The 19646-nt window shown below is 37.5% G+C and overlaps 1 protein-coding gene across 1 annotated transcript; it reads left to right on the top strand.

The window, feature by feature from the left end:
- The first annotated feature begins 17132 nt into the window (after positions 1–17132).
- On the top strand, positions 17133–18069 carry LOC107826467 (ESCRT-related protein CHMP1B). The gene has a single exon (XM_016653454.2). It carries the CDS (start codon positions 17272–17274, stop codon positions 17881–17883), a length of 612 nt encoding a protein of 203 aa, XP_016508940.1. The 5' UTR covers positions 17133–17271; the 3' UTR covers positions 17884–18069.
- The last annotated feature ends 1577 nt before the right edge of the window (positions 18070–19646 follow it).

Genomic DNA, 19646 nt, shown 5'->3' with positions numbered 1-19646 from the left:
TAGCTTGGAACGGAATGGGCTCGAATGTTACACCTTATATTTTCGTACATAAAACTGCGTCGTGAGCAAACTAATGTAGGACCAAAAAAAATGTGATCATCTTTGAAAATATATAAAACAAGTTAATCATGTTACCTTGGAAGTTACAAATATTGAATATCATGAAAAACAAGTACAAAGAGGGTTGGAAGGTTCAGAAGCTAAAGGAATTGAAGAAAATAATGTTTCGTCGAAAGCCGACAAGTTGGGAATGTTATAACATGTACTTTTGGGGTGAGACCAGGGTGTTTAACATGATAAGGAGGTTATGTTATGATTTATGTTATTCGTATGATAGTTGTGTGTTATATTTTGAAGTCAAGCGAGTGGTGGAACAAAAGTCGATGAAAGTCATCACAAGTTACGTTCATAAGTTTTACTGAAACTTTGGGTCACATGTAACTGCGATTTTATCCATTATACTTAGAGTTATGGGGTTTTCCACTCATAAAATTAAAGATCTATGAGTCTATTTTCCAACGTATTAAACCGTTTGTCAATACTATGTTGGAGTAGAGAGATATGGGCATTTTTGCGAGACTGCGCATACTGTCACCTACTTGCTTAAACGAGAATCCAAAACTGGGCCAGTTCGGGTCGTCCAAAATTGGGCCAGTTCGGTTCGTTCAAAGAGTCCTTTTTAAAGGCCTATACCCTTCATATATTAGGATGATAATAGGGCAAAATAACCAGACTTAATCTGTGCAAAAATCCTTCCAAAAATTCCCCACAAACCCCAATTGATTTTCTCTCCCTTTCAAGTTCTAACCTAGAGTTTGAAGAACCAAGATAGGATATGAGTTATCCCACAAATAAGGTAAGTTTACTTCTCTCTTTAATCCATTATTTATAGTTGTAGATGCATGGTAAGTTGTTCTATATTTGTAAGAACTCACGGGACGGTGATCGGAAGCCGTGAGTTCGAGTTATTCACTTGTAGCAAACTGTTTGGTATTGCTGTTGGGCTGCGTGATTTACTATTGTTTTTTGGAGTTTTGAAGAATGAAGGGTGTGGAGAAACACCACATAAATACAGGATGTTGGTCTGGTCGTTTGTCGTAACAGTTTCGGGTTGTTGACACTACTACGGTGGTCGTTTTGTGTATGAAAAGATTGGGGTGTGTTGGGCTATTTTGTAGTATTGTGTGGTGTACATAAGGTTGGAAAATAATGTATATATGTTGTTATTGTTGTTTTAGGTGTTGTTGGTGTTATCTTGAATTTGGAGGAAGTAAGGATTATAGGGGAAATGCTGTCCGTTTTAATATAAAATAAGCATGTCGTTCGTTGTGGGATAGTTATACGTTTCGTAACTTAATGATAATATTATTATCGTTGTTGTAGATTAAGGTGAGAAGAGGCGAGTTCAACTTGGTGATTGGAAAGATTGTGATAAGGTATGTTAAGGCTAAGTCCTTCCTTCATTTGGCATGATCTCCTAGCTACGTGTGTTAATAATGAGACATAAAGAGAAGTTCGTATTCATGAATTTATTCACATTATTCTAGTCTCATAAGTTACAGTATTATTCATTATCAAGACTCTATATTCAATTTAGTATTGTCTTCTTCTAGTCAAGAGAGCAGAGGGCCTATACATATACAGTATTATAGTATTTTCACCACCATCGAGCTATAATCGGTAGGCAGGCCCCTATTGGGCAACCTCTGATCAGATGGTAAGTTATATATACCGAGCCTACTATGGCCGAGCACCTATGAGCGAGCCCAAGATGGCCGAGATACAGAGCCTAGTATGGTCGAGCGCCTATGAGCGAGCCTACTATGGCCGAGCAGTTATACGTACCGAGCCTTATAGGGCCGGACATTTATTTTACTTAATATATTGAAGGAGTTGAGTCAGTATCAGCAGGTAAGTATATCTCCAAATCAACTTTGACTCCCACTTACTTCCAATTATTATATTATCAGTTCAGTTTCAGTTTTCAGTTATGTTATTGCCTTACATACTCGATACATTATTTCGTACTGACGTCCCTTTTTGGGGACGCTGTATTTCATGCATGCGGGTTTAGATAGACAGACGGATAGACCTTCTCAGTAGGTGTTTCCAAAGTTCAGCTTGATCGGTAAGCTATACATCCTTCGGAGTTATCGGGTCTAGGTTTTTGTGTACATCTTCTGTATGTATGTATATATATTATGGGTAGGTCGGGGCCCTGTTCCAATCATAATATATCTATCAGTAGAGGCTTGTAGACATATCCTGTTTGTTAGTGCAGTATGTTGGGTTTGTAGGCCTGGTATGTATATTTTGGTGGTTTATCAGCTGTAGTAGTTATGACGGCCTTGTCGGCCTAGCTTTATATTGATGTTTAGTTAGCGCTAGTTTCCATTCAGTTTTATATTTTGCTTCGCAAATTATCTTGAAAGGTGGACCTATGTCCAAATTATGACATTATATGTTCAGAGTCCCTTAGTCGCAATTTGGTACACCAGGTTAGGTGAGGCACCGGGTGCTGGTCTCGCTCCCAGGTTTGGGGTGTGATAAACTTGGTATCAGAGCAGTTCTGTCCTTTGGAGTCTACAAGTCGTGTCTAGTAGGATCTTGTTTATAGATATGTTGTGCACCACATTATATAAGCAGGGAGCTACAGGGCATTTAGGAGTTGGTTGCCCTTCTTTCAAATCTAAATCGTGTTGTAGAACTGAGTTATAGGAAATTTGAGTTAAACTTACGTGGTTGTATTTGGATACATAGATGACGGTGACTAGGAAGACTACGGCTAGCCAGAGGGGATATACAACAACAGGTGAGGGGACCAGCAGGGTACCCCCCAGTAGATGGGTCCCAGTCTGAGACCCAAGGCGAGACCCCTACTCAGCCATTACCGGCTCCTCCACCACCTAAGGAGATTCCTAGGTATACCGCACATCCAGTTGCCCCTCTACTTCCACCAGATCAGGACTTGAGGAGTGCGGTGTATTTGTTGACACAATTGGTAGCTACCCAACAACAAGCTAGGGCATCAGCTAGTGCAGGATCTTCTGAGGGGTCTGGGAGTTCAAGGGTCCGAGAGTTTATTGCTTTGAGTCCCCCAGAGTTCACGCGGTCAGATCTGAGGAAGGACCCGCAGGATTTCATAGATCAGCTTCACAGGATCTTTCGGGTCAAAGGTAGCCAGATTTTATTTTTCGGGTGAGGCAGTCCTTGAATGGGTAGGTAATACAGCAATACCTAGAGGTAGGTTTATTTCCTATCTGAAGGCGAGGAAAATGATTGCAAAAGGGTGCATTTATCATATTGTGTGAGTTAGAGATGCAGATGCTGAGATACATACACTTCAGTCTATTCCCGTAGTCAAAGAGTATGCAGATGTGTTTCCAGATGAGCTTCCAGGTATTCCTCCAAAGCGAGAGATTGATTTTAGCATTGATTTGCTTCCAGGAACTCAACCAATATCCATCCCTCCGTATAGAATGGCACCTGCCGAATTAAAGGAGTTGAAGGAGCAGTTAAAAGATTTGCTAGAGAAAGGTTTCATCAGGCCCAGTACCTCAACTTGGGGTGCACCGGTACTCTTTGTGCGGAAAAAAGATAGCTCGTTGAGGATGTGTATCGATTATAAGCAGCTGAACAAGGTAACTATTAAGAATAAGAATCCACTTCCAAGGATCGATGACTTGTTTGATCAGTTGCAGGGGGGTAGATTCTTTTCAAAGATAGATTTGAGATTGGGATACCGCCATGTTAGAGTTCGGGAGAAAGATATTCCGAAGACAGTCTTCAGGACCCGATATGGCCACTTTGAGTTCCTTGTCATGTCCTTCGGGTTGACGAATGCTCCCGCCGTATTTATGGACTTGATGAATAGCCTATTCCGGCCATTTTTAGATCTGTTCGTGATAGTATTTATTGATGATATTCTGGTCTATTCAAGTTCAGAGGATGAGCATGTGGACCACTTGCGAGCGGTACTCCAAACCCTCCGTGATCGTAAGTTGTATGCTAAGTTTTCTAAATGTGAGTTCTGGTTGAAGTCTGTAGCATTCTTGGGGCATATTGTATCCGATGAAGGTATAAAGGTAGACACTCAGAAGATTGAGGCCGTGAAATCTTGGCCTAGACCTACCACTCCGATAGAGGTTCGTAGCTTTCTAGGCTTAGCAGGATACTACCGGAGGTTCGTAGAGGGTTTTTCTTCCCTTTCGGCACCATTGACGAAGTTGACGCAGAAATCAACTAAGTTTCAGTGGACGGAGGCTTGGGAGCGGAGTTTCCAAGAGCTTAAGAACAGGTTGACCTCAGCGCCAGTTATAACACTTCTAGAGGGTCCCGAGGGTTATGCCGTGTATTGTGATGCCTCAGGTGTCTGGTTAGGATGTGTCCCGATGCAACATGGGAAGGTAATTGCGTATGCTTCAAGGCAGTTAAGGAAGCACGAGAAGAATTATCCAACCCAAGATCTCGAGTTAGCTGTGGTTGTCCATGCACTTAAGATATGGCGGCATTATTTATATGGTGTTCATGTTGATGTATTTACCGATCATAAAAGTCTGCAATATATATTCAAGAAAAAAGAGTTGAATTTGCGACAGAGGTGATGGCTTGAGTTATTGAAAGATTACGATGTTAACATTCTCTACCATCCAGGGAAAGCTAATGTTGTAGCAAGCGCCTTAAGTCGCCGATCTATGGGTAGCTTAGCACATGTAAATGCCGAGAAAAGACAATTAACTAGAGAGATTCATCAATTGTCTTGTTTGGGGGTTTGGTTAGTAGATTCCAACAATGGTGGAGTTGTACTCCAAAACACTACAAAATCATCTCTCATAGCTGAAGTCAAGGAAAGGCAGTACGAGGACCCAGAGTTGGTCGAGTTGAGAGAGCGAGTTCCGCAGCAAAAGAATCCATTGTTAGAGCTCAAGGGAGATGGGGTTCTCAGATACAGGGGTCGTTTGTGTGTTCCAGATGTCAGAGGCACATTATTCGTGGTACTCTATTCATCCTGGGTCGACGAAGATGTATCATGACATTAAGGATGTGTACTGGTGGAACGATATGAAGAAGAATATTGCTGAGTTTGTCGCCCAGTGTCCTAGTTGCCAGCAGGTGAAAATAGAGCATCAGAAGCCTGGAGGGCTAATGCAGACTATAGAGATCCCGACATGGAAATAGGAGGCGATAAACATAGACTTTGTCACGGGTTTACCTCGTTCTCATCATAAGTTCGATTCTATATGGGTGATAGTCGATAGGCTTACTAAATCAGCCCATTTTCTACCAGTCAGATCTACATATACAGCAGAAGATTATGCAAAGTTATATTTTAAGGAGATAGTGCGGCTACACGGAGTATCAGTATCTATTATATCTGACAGTGGGGCCCAGTTTACAGCATATTTTTGGAGGTTATTTCAGAGAGGTCTAGGGACTCAAGTGAATCTCAACATAACTTTTCATCCACAGATTGATGGACAAGTCGAGCGCACAATTCAGACGCTCGAGGATATGTTACAAGCATATGTGTTGGATTTTAAAAGAAGTTGGGATGAACATCTACCTCTTGTTGAGTTTGCATATAATAACAGTTAGCACTCCAGTATCCATATGGCTCCGTACGAGGCTTTGTATGGGCGTAAGTGCATATCTCCTATAGGGTGGTTTGATGTTGGAGAATCTGGGTTACATGGGCCAGACCTAGTTCAGCAGGCGGTAGAGAAAGTAAAGCTTATTCGGGAGCGACTGTTGACAGCTCAGAGTCGCCAGAAGTCATATTCTGACATGCGGCGACGAGACTTAGAGTCTGAGGTTAATGACTGGGTATTCTTAAATATATCCCCTATGAAGGGCGTGATGAGGTTTGGCAAGAAAGGCAAGCTTAGCCCACAGTATATTGGGCCTTACAGGATTATTCGGAGAGTGGGCCAAGTAGCTTATGAGTTAGAATTTCCCTCAGAATTGGAGTCAGTCCATCCGGTTTTTCACGTATCTATGCTATGGAAGTGCATTAGCGATCCTACCAGAATGGTGTCCATAGATGATGTACAGATTACGGAGGACTTGTCATACAAGGAAATTCCAGTTGCCATCCTAGACCGACAAATTCGCAAGCTACGAAATAAGGAGGTAGCCTTAGTGAAGGTTTTATGGAGAAGCAATAATGTGGAAGAGATGACATGGGAAGCGGAGGAAGAAATGAAGTATAAATACCCCCACCTATTTCAAACTGAAGATATGACTCGAGATGGGATGCTACAGCACAACTCTATTCAGGCTAGTAGGTCATCATGTAAGCTCTAATTTCTTGACTTTCAGTATTTATGATTTACGACTGTTTGAGGCAAAGTGTTGTTATTTATAGACATTGACCATGTGTGGCATGCATAGTATGTTTTCTGGCTGCATGCAGGTTGGTTATAGTCTAGTGTACGGAGGAAACTCTGGCAAACTTTTTCCAAAGTCTCTAAAAGTAAACATTCAAGGACGAATGTTCCCAAGGGGGGAATGATGTTGCACCCTATATTTTCGTACATAAAACTGCGCCGTGAGCAAACTAATGTAGGACCCAAAAAAATGAGATCATCTTTAAAAATATATAAAACAAGTTAATCATGTTATCTTGGAAGTTAAAAATATTGAAGATCATGAACAACAAGTACAAAGAGGGTTGGAAGGTTCAGAAGCTAATGGGATTGAAGAAAATAATGTTTCGTCGAAAGCCGACAAGTTGGGAATGTCATAGCATGTACTTTTGGGATGAGACCAGGGTGTTTAACATGATAAGGAGGTTATGTTATGAGTTATGTTATTCGTATGATAGTCGCATGTTATATTTTGAAGTCAAGCGAGTGGTGGAACAAAAGTCGATGAAAGTCATCACAAGTTACGTTCATAAGTTTTACTGAAACTTTGGGTCAAATGTAACTGCAATTTTCTCCAAATATGCTTAGAGTTATGGGTTGTTCCACCCATAAAATTAAAGATCTATGAGTCTATTTTCCAACGCATTAAACCATTTGTCAATACGATGTCGGAGTAGAGAGATATGGGCATTTTTGCGAGACTGCGCAGACTGTCACCTACTTGCTTAAACGAGAATCCAAAACTGGGCCAGTTCGGGTCGTCCAAAATTGGGCCAGTTCGGGTCGTTCAAAGAGGCCTTTTTAAAGGCCTATCCCCTTCATATATTAGGATGATAATAGGGCAAAATAACCAGACTTAATCTCTACAAAAATCCTCCCAAAAATTCCCCATAAACCCCAATTGATTTTCTCTCCCTTTCAAGTTCTAATTGGAGGTAAAGCCTAGAGTTTGAAGAACCAAGATAGGATCTGAGTTATCCCACAAATAAGGTAAGTTTACTGCTCTCTTTCATCCATTATTTATATGCATGGTAAGTTGTTCTATATTTGTAAGAACTCACGGGACGGTGATCGGAAGTCGTGAGTTCGAGTTATTTACTTGTAGCGGACTGTTTTGTGGACTGTTTGGTATTGCTGTTGGGCTGCGTGATTTACTATTGTTTTTTGGAGTTTTGGAGGATGAAGGGTGTGGAGAAACACCACATAAATACAGGATGTTCGTCTGGTCGTTTGTCGTAATATTTTCGGGTTGTTGACACTACTACGGTGGTCATTTTGTGTATGAAAAGATTGGGGTGTGTTGGGCTGTTTTGTAGTATTGTGTGGTATACATAAGGTTGGAAAATAATGTATATATGTTGTTATTGTTGTTTTTTATGTTTTTGGTGTTATCTTAAATTTGGAGGAAGTAAGGATTATAGGGAAAATGTTGTCCGTTTTAATACAAAATAAGCATGTCGTTCGTTGTGGGATAGTTATACGTTTCGTAACTTAATGATAATATTATTATCGTTGTTGTAGATTAAGGTGAGAATAGGCGAGTTCAACTTGGTGATTGGAAAGATTATGATAAGGTATGTTAAGGCTAAGTCCTTCCTTCATTTTGGCATGATCTCGTAGCTACGTGTGTTAATAATGAGACATAAAGAGAAGTTCGTATTCATGAATTTATTCACATTATTCTAGTCTCATAAGTTACAGTATTATTCATTATCGAGACTCTATATTCAATTTAGTATTGTCTTCTTCCAGTCAAGAGAGAAGAGGGCCTATACATTGCGCAGTATTACAGTATTTTTACCACCATCGAGCTATAATCGGTGGGCAGGCCCCTATTGGGCAACCTCTGATCAGATGGTAAGTTATATATACCGAGCCTACTATGGACGAGCACCTATGAGCGAGCCCAGGATGGCCGAGATACAGAGCCTAGTATGGTCGAGCGCCTATAAGCGAGCCTACTATGGCCGAGCAGTTACACGTACAGAGCCTTATAGGGCCGGACATTTATTTTACTTAATATATTGAAGGAGTTGAGTCAGTATCAGCAAGTAAGTATATCTCCAGATCATCTTTAACTCCCAGTTACTTCCAATTATTATATTATCAGTTCAGTTTCAGTTTTCAGTTATGTTATTGCCTTACATACTAGATACATTATTTCGTACTGACATCCCTTTTTTGGGGACGTTGCATTTCATGCATGCAGGTTCAGATAGACAGACGGATAGACCTCCTCAGTAGGTATTTCCAGAGTTCAGCCTGATCGGTAAGCTACACATCCTTCGGAGTTATCAGGTCTAGGTTTTCATGTACATCTTCTGTATGTATGTATATATATTATGGGTAGGTCGGGGCCCTGTTCCGATCACAATATATCTATCAGTAGAGGCTTGTAGACATATCCTGTTGGTTAGTGCAGTATGTTGGGTTTGTAGGCCTAGTATGTATATTTTGGTGGTTTGTTAGCTGTAGTAGTTATGACGGCCTTGTCGGCCTAGCTTTATATTGATGTTTAGTTAGCGCTAGTTTCCATTTAGTTTTATATTTTGCTTCGCAAATTGTCTTGCAAGGTGGCCCCATGTCCAAATTATGACATTATATGTTCAGAGTCCCTTAGTCGCAATTTGGTACGCCAGGTTAGGTGAGGCACCGGGTGCTGGTCTCACTCCCAAGTTCGAGGTGTGACATCGACCTTTTCTGGCTTAGAAGCTTCAACTAGAGCTCTCTCACCGACCTCCTCAGGTCAGGATGTTTCAACCTGAGCGCTCTCCAGTTCAAGAACTTCTTGTACGGTGACACCTGCCTGCACGCGGGCCACCAGTTTGGAATTATCTTCCTTATCTTCTTCTTCGGACTTATCCCTTAATCGGCAGATTGAGTCCGAAGATATAGAACCGGTGTCCTCCCCTAGGCTTGCGAGACCTCCTCGTCGGTCTCTTCTTTTCCTAGCCCAGGGAAATCAGAGCCCCTTTCCTCTTCTTATCTTTGGCCCGCTTCGGAGCAGGTGTGGGGAAGGACTTCTTCGTCACCATATAGGGGCCTTATTGCAACATCTTTCCCGAGGCCTACAAAGGAAAAAAGATGAGTAAGCTCGAAAAGAAGCCTGAACGATCACTGTTCTAAGAAAGAAACTTACCATTATTGCACGCCTCCCATCGACCCTTCGATAACTCTATCCAAGCACGCTCTGAGTACGACCTATATAACACAAGGCCTTCGACCCATTCCTTAAGTTTCGGAACTGGGTCCGACATCTGGGCCACAACTGCGACGCCAAAAAACATCAATGAAGAAAGATATAAGAAGAAAAGCAACGAGATTAAACCTTCAAAGCGAAGTACTACTTACGTTTCATGTTCTATTTCTCGAGAAATGGCATGCCTTCAGCAGGGATCATGTCCGAAGTCCTTACTCGAACAAATAGGCCCATCCAACCTCGGTCCCGAACTTTATCTATGCTCGAGAACGGAGCCTTACTGGCTTGGCGAGCAAGCTTGATCAGCCCCCCTCGATAGAGTCGGGGACTGTAGAGGTGCATAAGGTGGTCGAGGGTAAAGGGACATCCCTCGATTTTGCTTACAAAAAATCGGAGGAGAATCACTATTCTCCGGAAGGAGGGGTGGATCTGGTCGAGGGTCACATCATACCTCTTGCAAAAGGCAATGATGATAGGGTCTAATGGACCCAACGTAAAGGGGTAAGTATAAATACTTAAAAACCCCTACACGTGGGTAGTGATCGATTCCTCGGACGAAGGAACCACTACAAGCTTATTAACCCAATTGCAGTCGTGTTTAACCCTAGTGAGGAGGCCTTCGGTGATTATGCATATGTACCTCGAGACCGGATCACATCGGCCCGATACCGAGGAGGCCTTCTCGACCCTAAAATTAGTAACAGTCGGGCACCCTACCGGAACGAATTCCTCAAGGTGAGGTTCCGTCGTAGCCTCACCGCGGCGGGCCGTGATGAAGAAGCAACCTCCTTTTGCGGTACTGTCTTAGAAGTTTTCGCCACTGAAGAACATGAGAAAAGAGAATTAAGATAGTATGCGGATTGATGAGAATTCAAGAAATTTGGGTGCAAAAGTTGTAAAGAAAAGGAATTTTTGAAGAAAAAGCAAGAGTAGGAAGGGCTTTGAACGTAAAAGTTTGAATGAGAAAAAAGCTAGGGTACTTATAGCTTGCTGGTGACGGTTCAGAACCGGTAGTGGCCGACCAGCGATTGAGAGGCATTTACTACCTTGATAACTGGACCGACGGGACGCTTTGAGTTGTTATTTACGTCATGATCAGGTGTATCAGTGGCGTTCGTCGCTTACGTCATTACCCATCGGGACAGAGCTTGGAAATTCATGTCGTTTCTCGTTTTCTTCTTTCCGAGAAACGAGGGGACTATCTGTATACGGTCAAAACCGGACTTGCCCTTCGTATGACTAATCGAAACTAGAACTTGATAGGCCAAGGTGCAAACTCGTGTTATATCGAACCATGATGCGAAGTTAGATTGCCGAGCTCGTGACCCAAAGACCGATCAAGATCGAGATCGGACAAGATCGAGACCGAGCAAGATTGAGATCGAGCAAGACCGAGGGAAGCTTCCCGAGCCAGATAACGAAAAGCCAAAATATCTGCAATCGGACGAGAATCGCGGTGGAAATCCCGGCACGTATCAAGAAGAAGCCGACTAATTAGCCTATCATGAGATTCCTTACTATATTTAGAATTGTATCAAGAGTAGGTCCCACCTACTATATATAGGGGGTCTGATCATTTGTAAGACACATCACATTTACGCAATACAAAGCAATATATTGTCTTCTTTTAGCTTTCAATATGTTGTTACTCTGTTCTTATATCAGTTGAATCTTCACTTGGTTTGTGGGTGATCGAACTCGAGGGCCGAGGCTATTCGATTCGTTTGGTTTGCATTCATTTCTTTCACAGTTAATTTCAATATATATATATATATGTGTGTGTGTGTATACTTTCTCAATTTGTGACAAGTTATATCACGTATCCTTAAAACTGCGCATAAATTCAATTGTTATCCGTTTTTTTGGGTAAACATTTTGCAATCTGCATACTACTACATTTTTACGGTTTCAAATATTACTAAATTTGCAAATTGTATTTACTTCAAAATATTTAAAATTGTAGAAAAACAATAACTCATTTATTACTGTTTTAAATAATAAATCACTAATGAAGTGAAAAGAGATAAAAAGTAATTTTATTAGACAAATATTCTTATGACTAAAGTCATTATATCTTTCTTTAATTACTGGACTTTTCTCAAATATTTTCTTTTCTTATTTCATCTACTATTACAAATTATGCTTTATATTACTTTTTAGTATTCAACATGTAAAGCTTTATTAAATTACATTTTTCTCCTGTTCTGGTAACAAAACGGTGAACTTCGAACTATAATAATGATATTGTTTTTGAACGATTGATACAACTCGTGAGCGGACCATACTTTCTCTATTATCTCCAGGCTTCAGAGCAAGTTGCTTGGGAATAATGATATCAGTGACGCAGAGGAAAAGATGCTCTGATCTATTACCGAGAGTAGTTTTGTTGTTGGCAGAAAGAATATATGTCTTTGAAACTTGGATGCAGAGGGTAACAAAATTAAGGACCCGTTTGACCATAATTTGTTTTTATGTCCAAATGCTTACTAAAGGTACTGCTGCGCCTTCAATTTCCTTACTGAAAGGATGGTATTAATTTCATTTGCAGTTGCAGAGAGGGTTTTTCATCCTCCTAATCAAAATGGGACTACGCCATTTCTTTTGCTACTCAACCGACCTAATAGTGAAGAGTTCAAATTTTGAATTTAATGCAAATGGTGCGAGAAATATTTTTTGACGAATTTGTTCCTCAAATTTTTGTCGTGTTTAATCAAAGAATAGTGGTCAATCAAACTCGTAATTACTCCATATTTTTGACTGTCGTCAAGCCATTAGGAATTAATTGTAATTATGTTTTTGACTTTCATCAAGATGTTGGGAATTAATTCTCACCAAAATGCGAGGATTGAAAGACTGACAGTTGAACAAGGGCTCTTAGGGAAAGCCAAAGACATGGTACATAAGATAGTACGTAGTATCTGCTATTCCATATACTAGTCTTAAGATACGTGCGTTGCGCGTGTATACCGTCTTAATAAGTACATAATTTTAAAAATTACGTTAATATTATATTAAAGAATAGTCTTTGAAATAGAAAATAGCTACATAAAAAAAAGTAAGTTCTTCAAAATGATTCTTGATCATATTTAGCTAACTCAATAAAGAAAAATGATGACACTAAAAAGTCCTCAATTATCTTAGTCTATATATTCAACTAAATATTTGTTTTATCTTTATATTTTATTATTATTTTTCAAGCTTTCATATTTTTTTTAGCAAGATCACGTAAACTCTTGAAGATTTAAGAATTTTTTCTAATATTTTTTGAATGATATATATTCTTAAGTTCATGACACAAACAATGTCAACTAATTAACAAATTTCTTTTCTCTAGAGCAAACTTCTTTTTGTTTGGTATTAGGAAAGCTAACAAAAAAATAGAGGATATATATATATATATATATATATATATATATATATATATATATATATATATATATATATATATATATATATAGTATTAGCTTCTTTTATAGAAGTTTTTAACTCCTTTTTCTACAAAAAAATTAGTTTTAAAATTCTAATTTAACAAGTTGACCTACAAACAAAATTGGTAGATGAAATCAGTGACCACCCAAAAAACTAAAAGAAAGTGTTCGTGGAAAATAAAAATTGGGATATTAACCGCTTTTTTTACACTCCTTAATTTTGATATTAAAGAATAAGTTTCCTACTTATTATCTATTCCTTTTTTCCTTTTTAACCTACAAACACGGGCGAAGCCACACTTAAGTTAGGGTGGTCAATTAACACCCTTTGTCGGAAAATTACATTACGTATATAAGTAAAATATTAGATTTTAGAGGTACATATCATATATTAAACTCCCTTTGTTGGATTTTGTTTTTACTTATTTCAAGTTTGAACACCCTTCCGGAAATTTATGGTTTCGCCACTGCCTACAAAATTTGACTTTTTTAATAGGGACATTAATTAATGAGTTTTCTACTTATTGTCTTGTTCTTTTTTCTTTATAAACTACGAAATTTTTGACTTTCGTAGTTATTGTCTTATTCTTTTAGCTTTTTTCCTTCGAAATTATTGACTTTCCCTGCAAGCTATCAAAGGACCGACTTTTACCTTCTCTGTCATTAGGGATATTAATTAAGAAGAAGTTTCCTACTTTCTATTCTTTTATTCTTCCTTTTTTATCTTACGGCAACTCTTTTCAAGAAAATATTTTATTTGTATTGACAATTTTATCCAACATATAATACAGTTAATAATAAATATTATATGAACTAATTAAATGATTAAAGTGATATTATAGAAAATAACCATTTTTTCAAGAGTAAAATGCAAATTATTTATTTTTTTAATTAATAATAAATATTATATGAATTATTTTCAATAGATTAGAAAAAGAATAAATTACTGTAGCTCGTTGTATAATCAAATTACATAATTATACGAAGAAAATGAGTTCTGAAAAAGAAAAAGAAAAAAAACACTACTAAACCTAAAACTTTTTAACCAAAAAAAAAAAAAAGAGCTCGTCAAGGACTCTTAAACTAAAATTTTTACAACAAAGAGATAATTATATGATTTTCCATATCAAAGTCCTAAATATTATGCAATTAATTAGATGATTGTCCCTACATATTAGAAAAATAATTAATGAATATTCCTACATATTAGAAAAATAACTAAAATTACTACTTTGTCTAATATAAAATATATTCTTAAAGGATAAAAAAGGCGAACGACATTTTGCTAAGATTTTTGGTACTTTTAATATAGTATAGATATAGATTATTATCTACTTAATTATATTTTAGATGTCAGTAGATGTTAAGGAATAAATAGGGGTTTCGAAACAATTTCCTACGGCTTCTCCAAATTTCTCCCTTCAAACTCGTGATATATGCAAGAAAATTCATAATCGTTCAGCTTATTACTTATAAATTAATAATTTTGATTAGAAAATGAAAATTTCCAACACAACTTGGAGTTCAAGATATCCTATATATAAGTATGTAAATAAAGTACCCTGTTTATGTTATTGACCTACATTTGTTATCAAGAAAGCTAAGATTTCTTATGAGTTGGTAGTCTTAGTAAGGGGCGGCCCAACCTCATCGGAGGCCTAAAGCAAAATCTTAATAAGAGGCTTTAATATATATATATATATATATATATATATATATATATATATATATATATATATATGCTAAGAGATTCTATTTATTTTGTCTTTATGAACAGGGGCAGCCCAACATCATCCGAGGCCTAAAGCAAAATTTTAATAAGAGGCTTTATATATATATATATATATATATATATATATATATATATAAAATTTAATGAACATCATTTTTAAAAAATTAGACAAGTGAGGATGTGGAATTAAAAAAATGAGAACTTAGTTTTATAAAGTACAGAAAATTAAATAAATTTAACGTTGATTGCATCACAACTGAAATGGGAGAACCCGGAAAACATACTTCCTCCGTCCCAACTTAAGTGACTCCTTTTTTTTTTAGTAAGTCCCTTTCTATATTTGGTAACAATTCAACTTTAGTTTTTTCTTTTTACCATTAATGAGATGATTTATAGCCCACAAATTTCTATGATTTATTTAAGATTACAAGTTTCAAAAGCCTTCCTTTATTTCATAAACGCCATGTCCACTCAAACACTTTTATATAAATTGGGACGGAGAGAGTATAATTTATGTAAGGAAAATAAATAATAAGTTAGATTATTAGATATAGTTACGTGACCAACTAATGAATAGAGAAATATAATTAAGTAAAAAAGTAAAATAAGATTGACAGATAACTATTTTAGTTATATTAATTAGAGGAATAAATCGAGTTATTAAAAATTAATATGAAAATAAAGAAATAAATTTATCAATAATAAGAGATAATTCTATAAATAATATGCTACTATATATAGAGAAATAGTAATTTTGGGGCCCTTAAAATTTTGGGGTCTAAAGCAAGTGAGGCGGCCCCTGTGTATATGTTATAAAAGGCACTTGTTAGAAATACACAAAAATTCCATGTCAATTTGGATGTATAAAACGTATTATTCTTTGGTAATTACTCGACGAATAGTGCTAGACTTTTGTCACCAACGAATGTTTATTAGATCCATAACACGAAATGACTAAACATTCGTTCAATTTGGATTGTGAATTCATTCTCATGATTGTCATTATATGCTTTAGTTTCATTGCTAAATGAATGTCGTTTTTTTCCCTGAATAAATAATACACATAAAAAACGCATAATCAAATCAGAAGCCAAAAATATTATGTCCAATTTTAACAAATTGAATCAGGATTATGACTGTCAACGTATTTTGTTGATCTTCCTATAATCTGCGAGTCCATTTCTCCAACCCAGAGCCAAACATAGTTGCTGCAAAGAAAATCAAGAAGACTCATGAGTTGCCTTGTGACTAGTGAGATAGCAGCTGATGTTAGATTATTTTTCGAATAGACGCTGCACAATTTAAATGGAATATTGCCATTTCTTCTTATTGAGAAAAATATCTAGTGTAGATTAGTTTTGCTACATTGTTGGTGTCTTGGTGAAGTTAAAGAAAGTTTGATGGTATTTGAAATCTTAGTCACAATAAATATATTTTTTGTCCTGGAGTTTTGAATCTCCTGTAATTGAGATCATTTGCTGCTTAAAAATTTCAACATCAGGTAGGCACACAAGATGTGGCACACAAATTTCAAAAGTAGGGTAATTTTCAAATAGAACATCAATCTTAACTTTGCCATGTTTATGCTTGGAGTTAAATCATTCAATCTACAAGTGTAAATTTTTAGTGAACATTATAAGGAAATAAATTAATATCTTTTTTGGTTTCCAACCTGATAGGTGGAACCTTTTTTGGGGTTCGATTAATCTGGATTCGTGGATCGAAATCTCATTTTGGATTTAAAATGCTCTTTGCTAAAGAAGACTTTTTTAAGACTTAGTTTGAACTCGTCAATTAAAAATGAAGGGATAATTACTATTTCACCACAATCTTTGATAATATAAACTACTATTTCCACAAAATAGATTCAACAAGATGAGACAAAAAAAGCATAAGAACGTTCATCTTCATCTTCCAAGATGGTATGTGTCTTGTAATTCTTTGTTATTAGAACAGTATAAACTAAACTTGAATGGAAGTTTTGTATTTGCGTATTTGCAATTGCAGAAATGTGGGGAAAGAAAATATTTTTAGTTCAAACAGAAAATGAATTTAGTTTGTTTGTCAAAAATTTAACGAACTATTCCAACACGGCTAAATTTTCTGACAGAATATTATTAGTGACCTTTTTACTTTAGTCCTTCCTGAATAAATAGAGGGAACATAAATTAACGCGTCGAAGTTTCGAAACGAAAAAAAGAAAGAAATACGAACATCAATTCAGGAAAATTAGGAAAAAGAAGTATAGCTCGTTCAACGGTCGACTCATCTATTGGGCCCACTATTACGTGTTTTATTAATCCGACGGCTAGTTATAGAAATAAACGACGCTACAATTGATCCTGACCGTAGATGGTCTTTACTCGGTAAGGGAGTAGCATTATACAAATACCGTATCCAACGAATTTCCAGCAAAATATCTCTGTCTCCAAACCCTAACTTCAACCAAATACAAGTAGGAAAGGTGATCGATCGAAGGTAAAAAGATCATCAAATTGCATCAATAATTCAGAAATTCGAAAGAGCTTATCGCCAGATCTAAGAGCCATGGGAAACACAGAGAAATTGATGAACCAGATCATGGAGCTCAAGTTCACATCAAAAAGTCTTCAACGCCAAGCTCGCAAATGCGAGAAAGACGAAAAATCCGAGAAGCTTAAGGTGAAAAAAGCAATCGAAAAAGGAAATATGGACGGCGCTAGAATTTACGCCGAGAACGCGATCCGCAAGCGCAGCGAACAGATGAATTATCTCCGTTTATCTTCACGGCTCGACGCCGTTGTGGCTCGACTCGATACACAGGCGAAAATGACCACAATTAGTAAGTCAATGGGCAATATTGTAAAATCACTTGAGTCTTCTCTTGCTACAGGTAATCTCCAGAAGATGTCTGAGACGATGGACAAGTTCGAGCAACAGTTCGTTAATATGGAAGTTCAAGCTGAGTTTATGGAGAGTTCTATGGCGGGAAGTACGTCGCTGTCGACTCCCGAGGACCAGGTTAACAGCCTTATGCACCAGGTGGCTGATGACTATGGCCTTGAGGTATCTGTTGGGCTTCCCCAAGCAGCCGGTCATGCGATTCCTACAAAGGACAGCGAGAAAGTGGACGAGGACGATCTTACCAGGCGCCTTGCTGAGCTGAAGGCGCGTGGGTAATTGAGAAATTTGTGATTTTTATGTTAATAATGAGGCTGCACAATTGGTATATTGTGACATAGTATGTGCAGTTCTCTCTATTTCCTACAGAAGAATGAGTTTAATGTGCATTTCAACTCTCTTTTGATTGGTGGAGTTATATTGCTCTACTTAATGGTTTGCAGAATTCGCGTGTTTATACTTTAATGTGCATGTTGGTAAATGGTAATTTGTACATTGTCTGGTAGTGTTGTAACTAAACCTACTTGTTGATATAGCTGCTCATAACTCGTAGTTAGTGGCAGAGCTAGAGGTATGGAAGGAAGTTCAAGTGAATCCCCTGTTTAGGGTTCCTAGTTCTGCCATCCCTCCTAGTATCGCATGACACCGTTTTACCTGTAAAGGCGAAGCTATCCGGTTGGTTTAGTTGATCTGTGTGAAACAGAGAAATTAAATTTGAATGAATTCATGCTCAGTTAAAAGAAACTAAATAGGGAGACGTTTCTTTTTGGAGAGGGAGGGCATAGGTTAATAAGAATGGTTGCACAAGCTTGATCTTTGTCGTGTCAAGCTAATTTTCAAACAGTTTTAATTGTTTTTACCATCTTTCTGGGTGTTGGTTACCAAAATGTCGTGTTCATGGACTTCAACTTTCTGCCATTCATGTTTGTATGATGATAAAGGAATAGACAAATGATGGATAATATGTTACTGAATATTATAACTGAATACTGAAGTTAAATGGATTGACTCCATTATTTTCTGCCAGAGGAACCATTGTTGTTGGTAAGAATCTGCAGTCTTAATGGCCATCCACCTTATTGTTTCACAAATTTAGTGTGCATAGCTTTGAAAGCATTTGTGAGCATGCATGACTCAGCTGTCATCGTTTTTGCAGCTTGACATATTGACAACAGTTCTAAAATTTTGCAGCTGGGAGTTGCAGATTTGTGTGTGGGGGGGTGTTTGGGGTGGGGGGTGGAAGGGGTGCTTATGGATATTGTCTTCACAAGTTTGTACGTGGCTAAAAATCCTGGTTAACTACAACCACACATCAATTTGATATGCTCTCATAGTTCTGGTTGTCCTAATGTATTATATTATTCTCACTATAAAAAATTAGATATACCTTTGCAGTTTTGTTATCTGCCACCTTATCAGTTTAAGCGCGTGAGAGAGAGAAGTGGATAAACATATTACATATATGCCATCTTTTAGTTGAGAGAGAGATGCATCTTATACAGATAACTTTGCTTGGTCGTTCTTTAGGTTGATTGATCTTTTGCAGATCAATTTTTGTTAATTCTACTAGTTAGAATATGTGTGTGAGGGGAGAAGAAGAGCATCTGTAGTTTGTTTCAATGTGTAACTAGGTCCAGAGTATCATCCAGGCAGATAGCCTTTTTAAGTGATAATAATTGCTATTGGAGGTGCTTTCCTTGTGGAAAGAAACTTCCAGGCTCCCTTTGCTATGCTAAGCTTCTGTAATAAAATTATGTTTTAGTGTTAAGGTAGAAAACTGTTTTCATGTAATTCTGCATAGACTGCAGCAGGTACGAAGCGGAGAAGTAAAACAGTGAAACTTTTGGTGCAGTTAGCCATAATAGTGTATAGGGTGAGAAAGGCTTGGAGATGGTTAGAATTTCTACTTGTCAGTGTGCATTTTATGTACATGTTGTATGAGAAATGATTTCATGTATATTTTTATGGCAATCTGTTATAGCTAATTGTTCTAGTATTTGCACATTTGCTTGTAATCCATTTCGAATAGTTCTTTGAGAAAT

Source organism: Nicotiana tabacum, chromosome 4 (genome assembly GCF_000715075.1).
Source record: "Nicotiana tabacum cultivar K326 chromosome 4, ASM71507v2, whole genome shotgun sequence".
Taxonomy (NCBI): domain Eukaryota; kingdom Viridiplantae; phylum Streptophyta; class Magnoliopsida; order Solanales; family Solanaceae; genus Nicotiana; species Nicotiana tabacum.
Note: the sequence above shows the minus strand (reverse complement) of the source record. Positions and strands in the feature narration are given on the sequence as shown.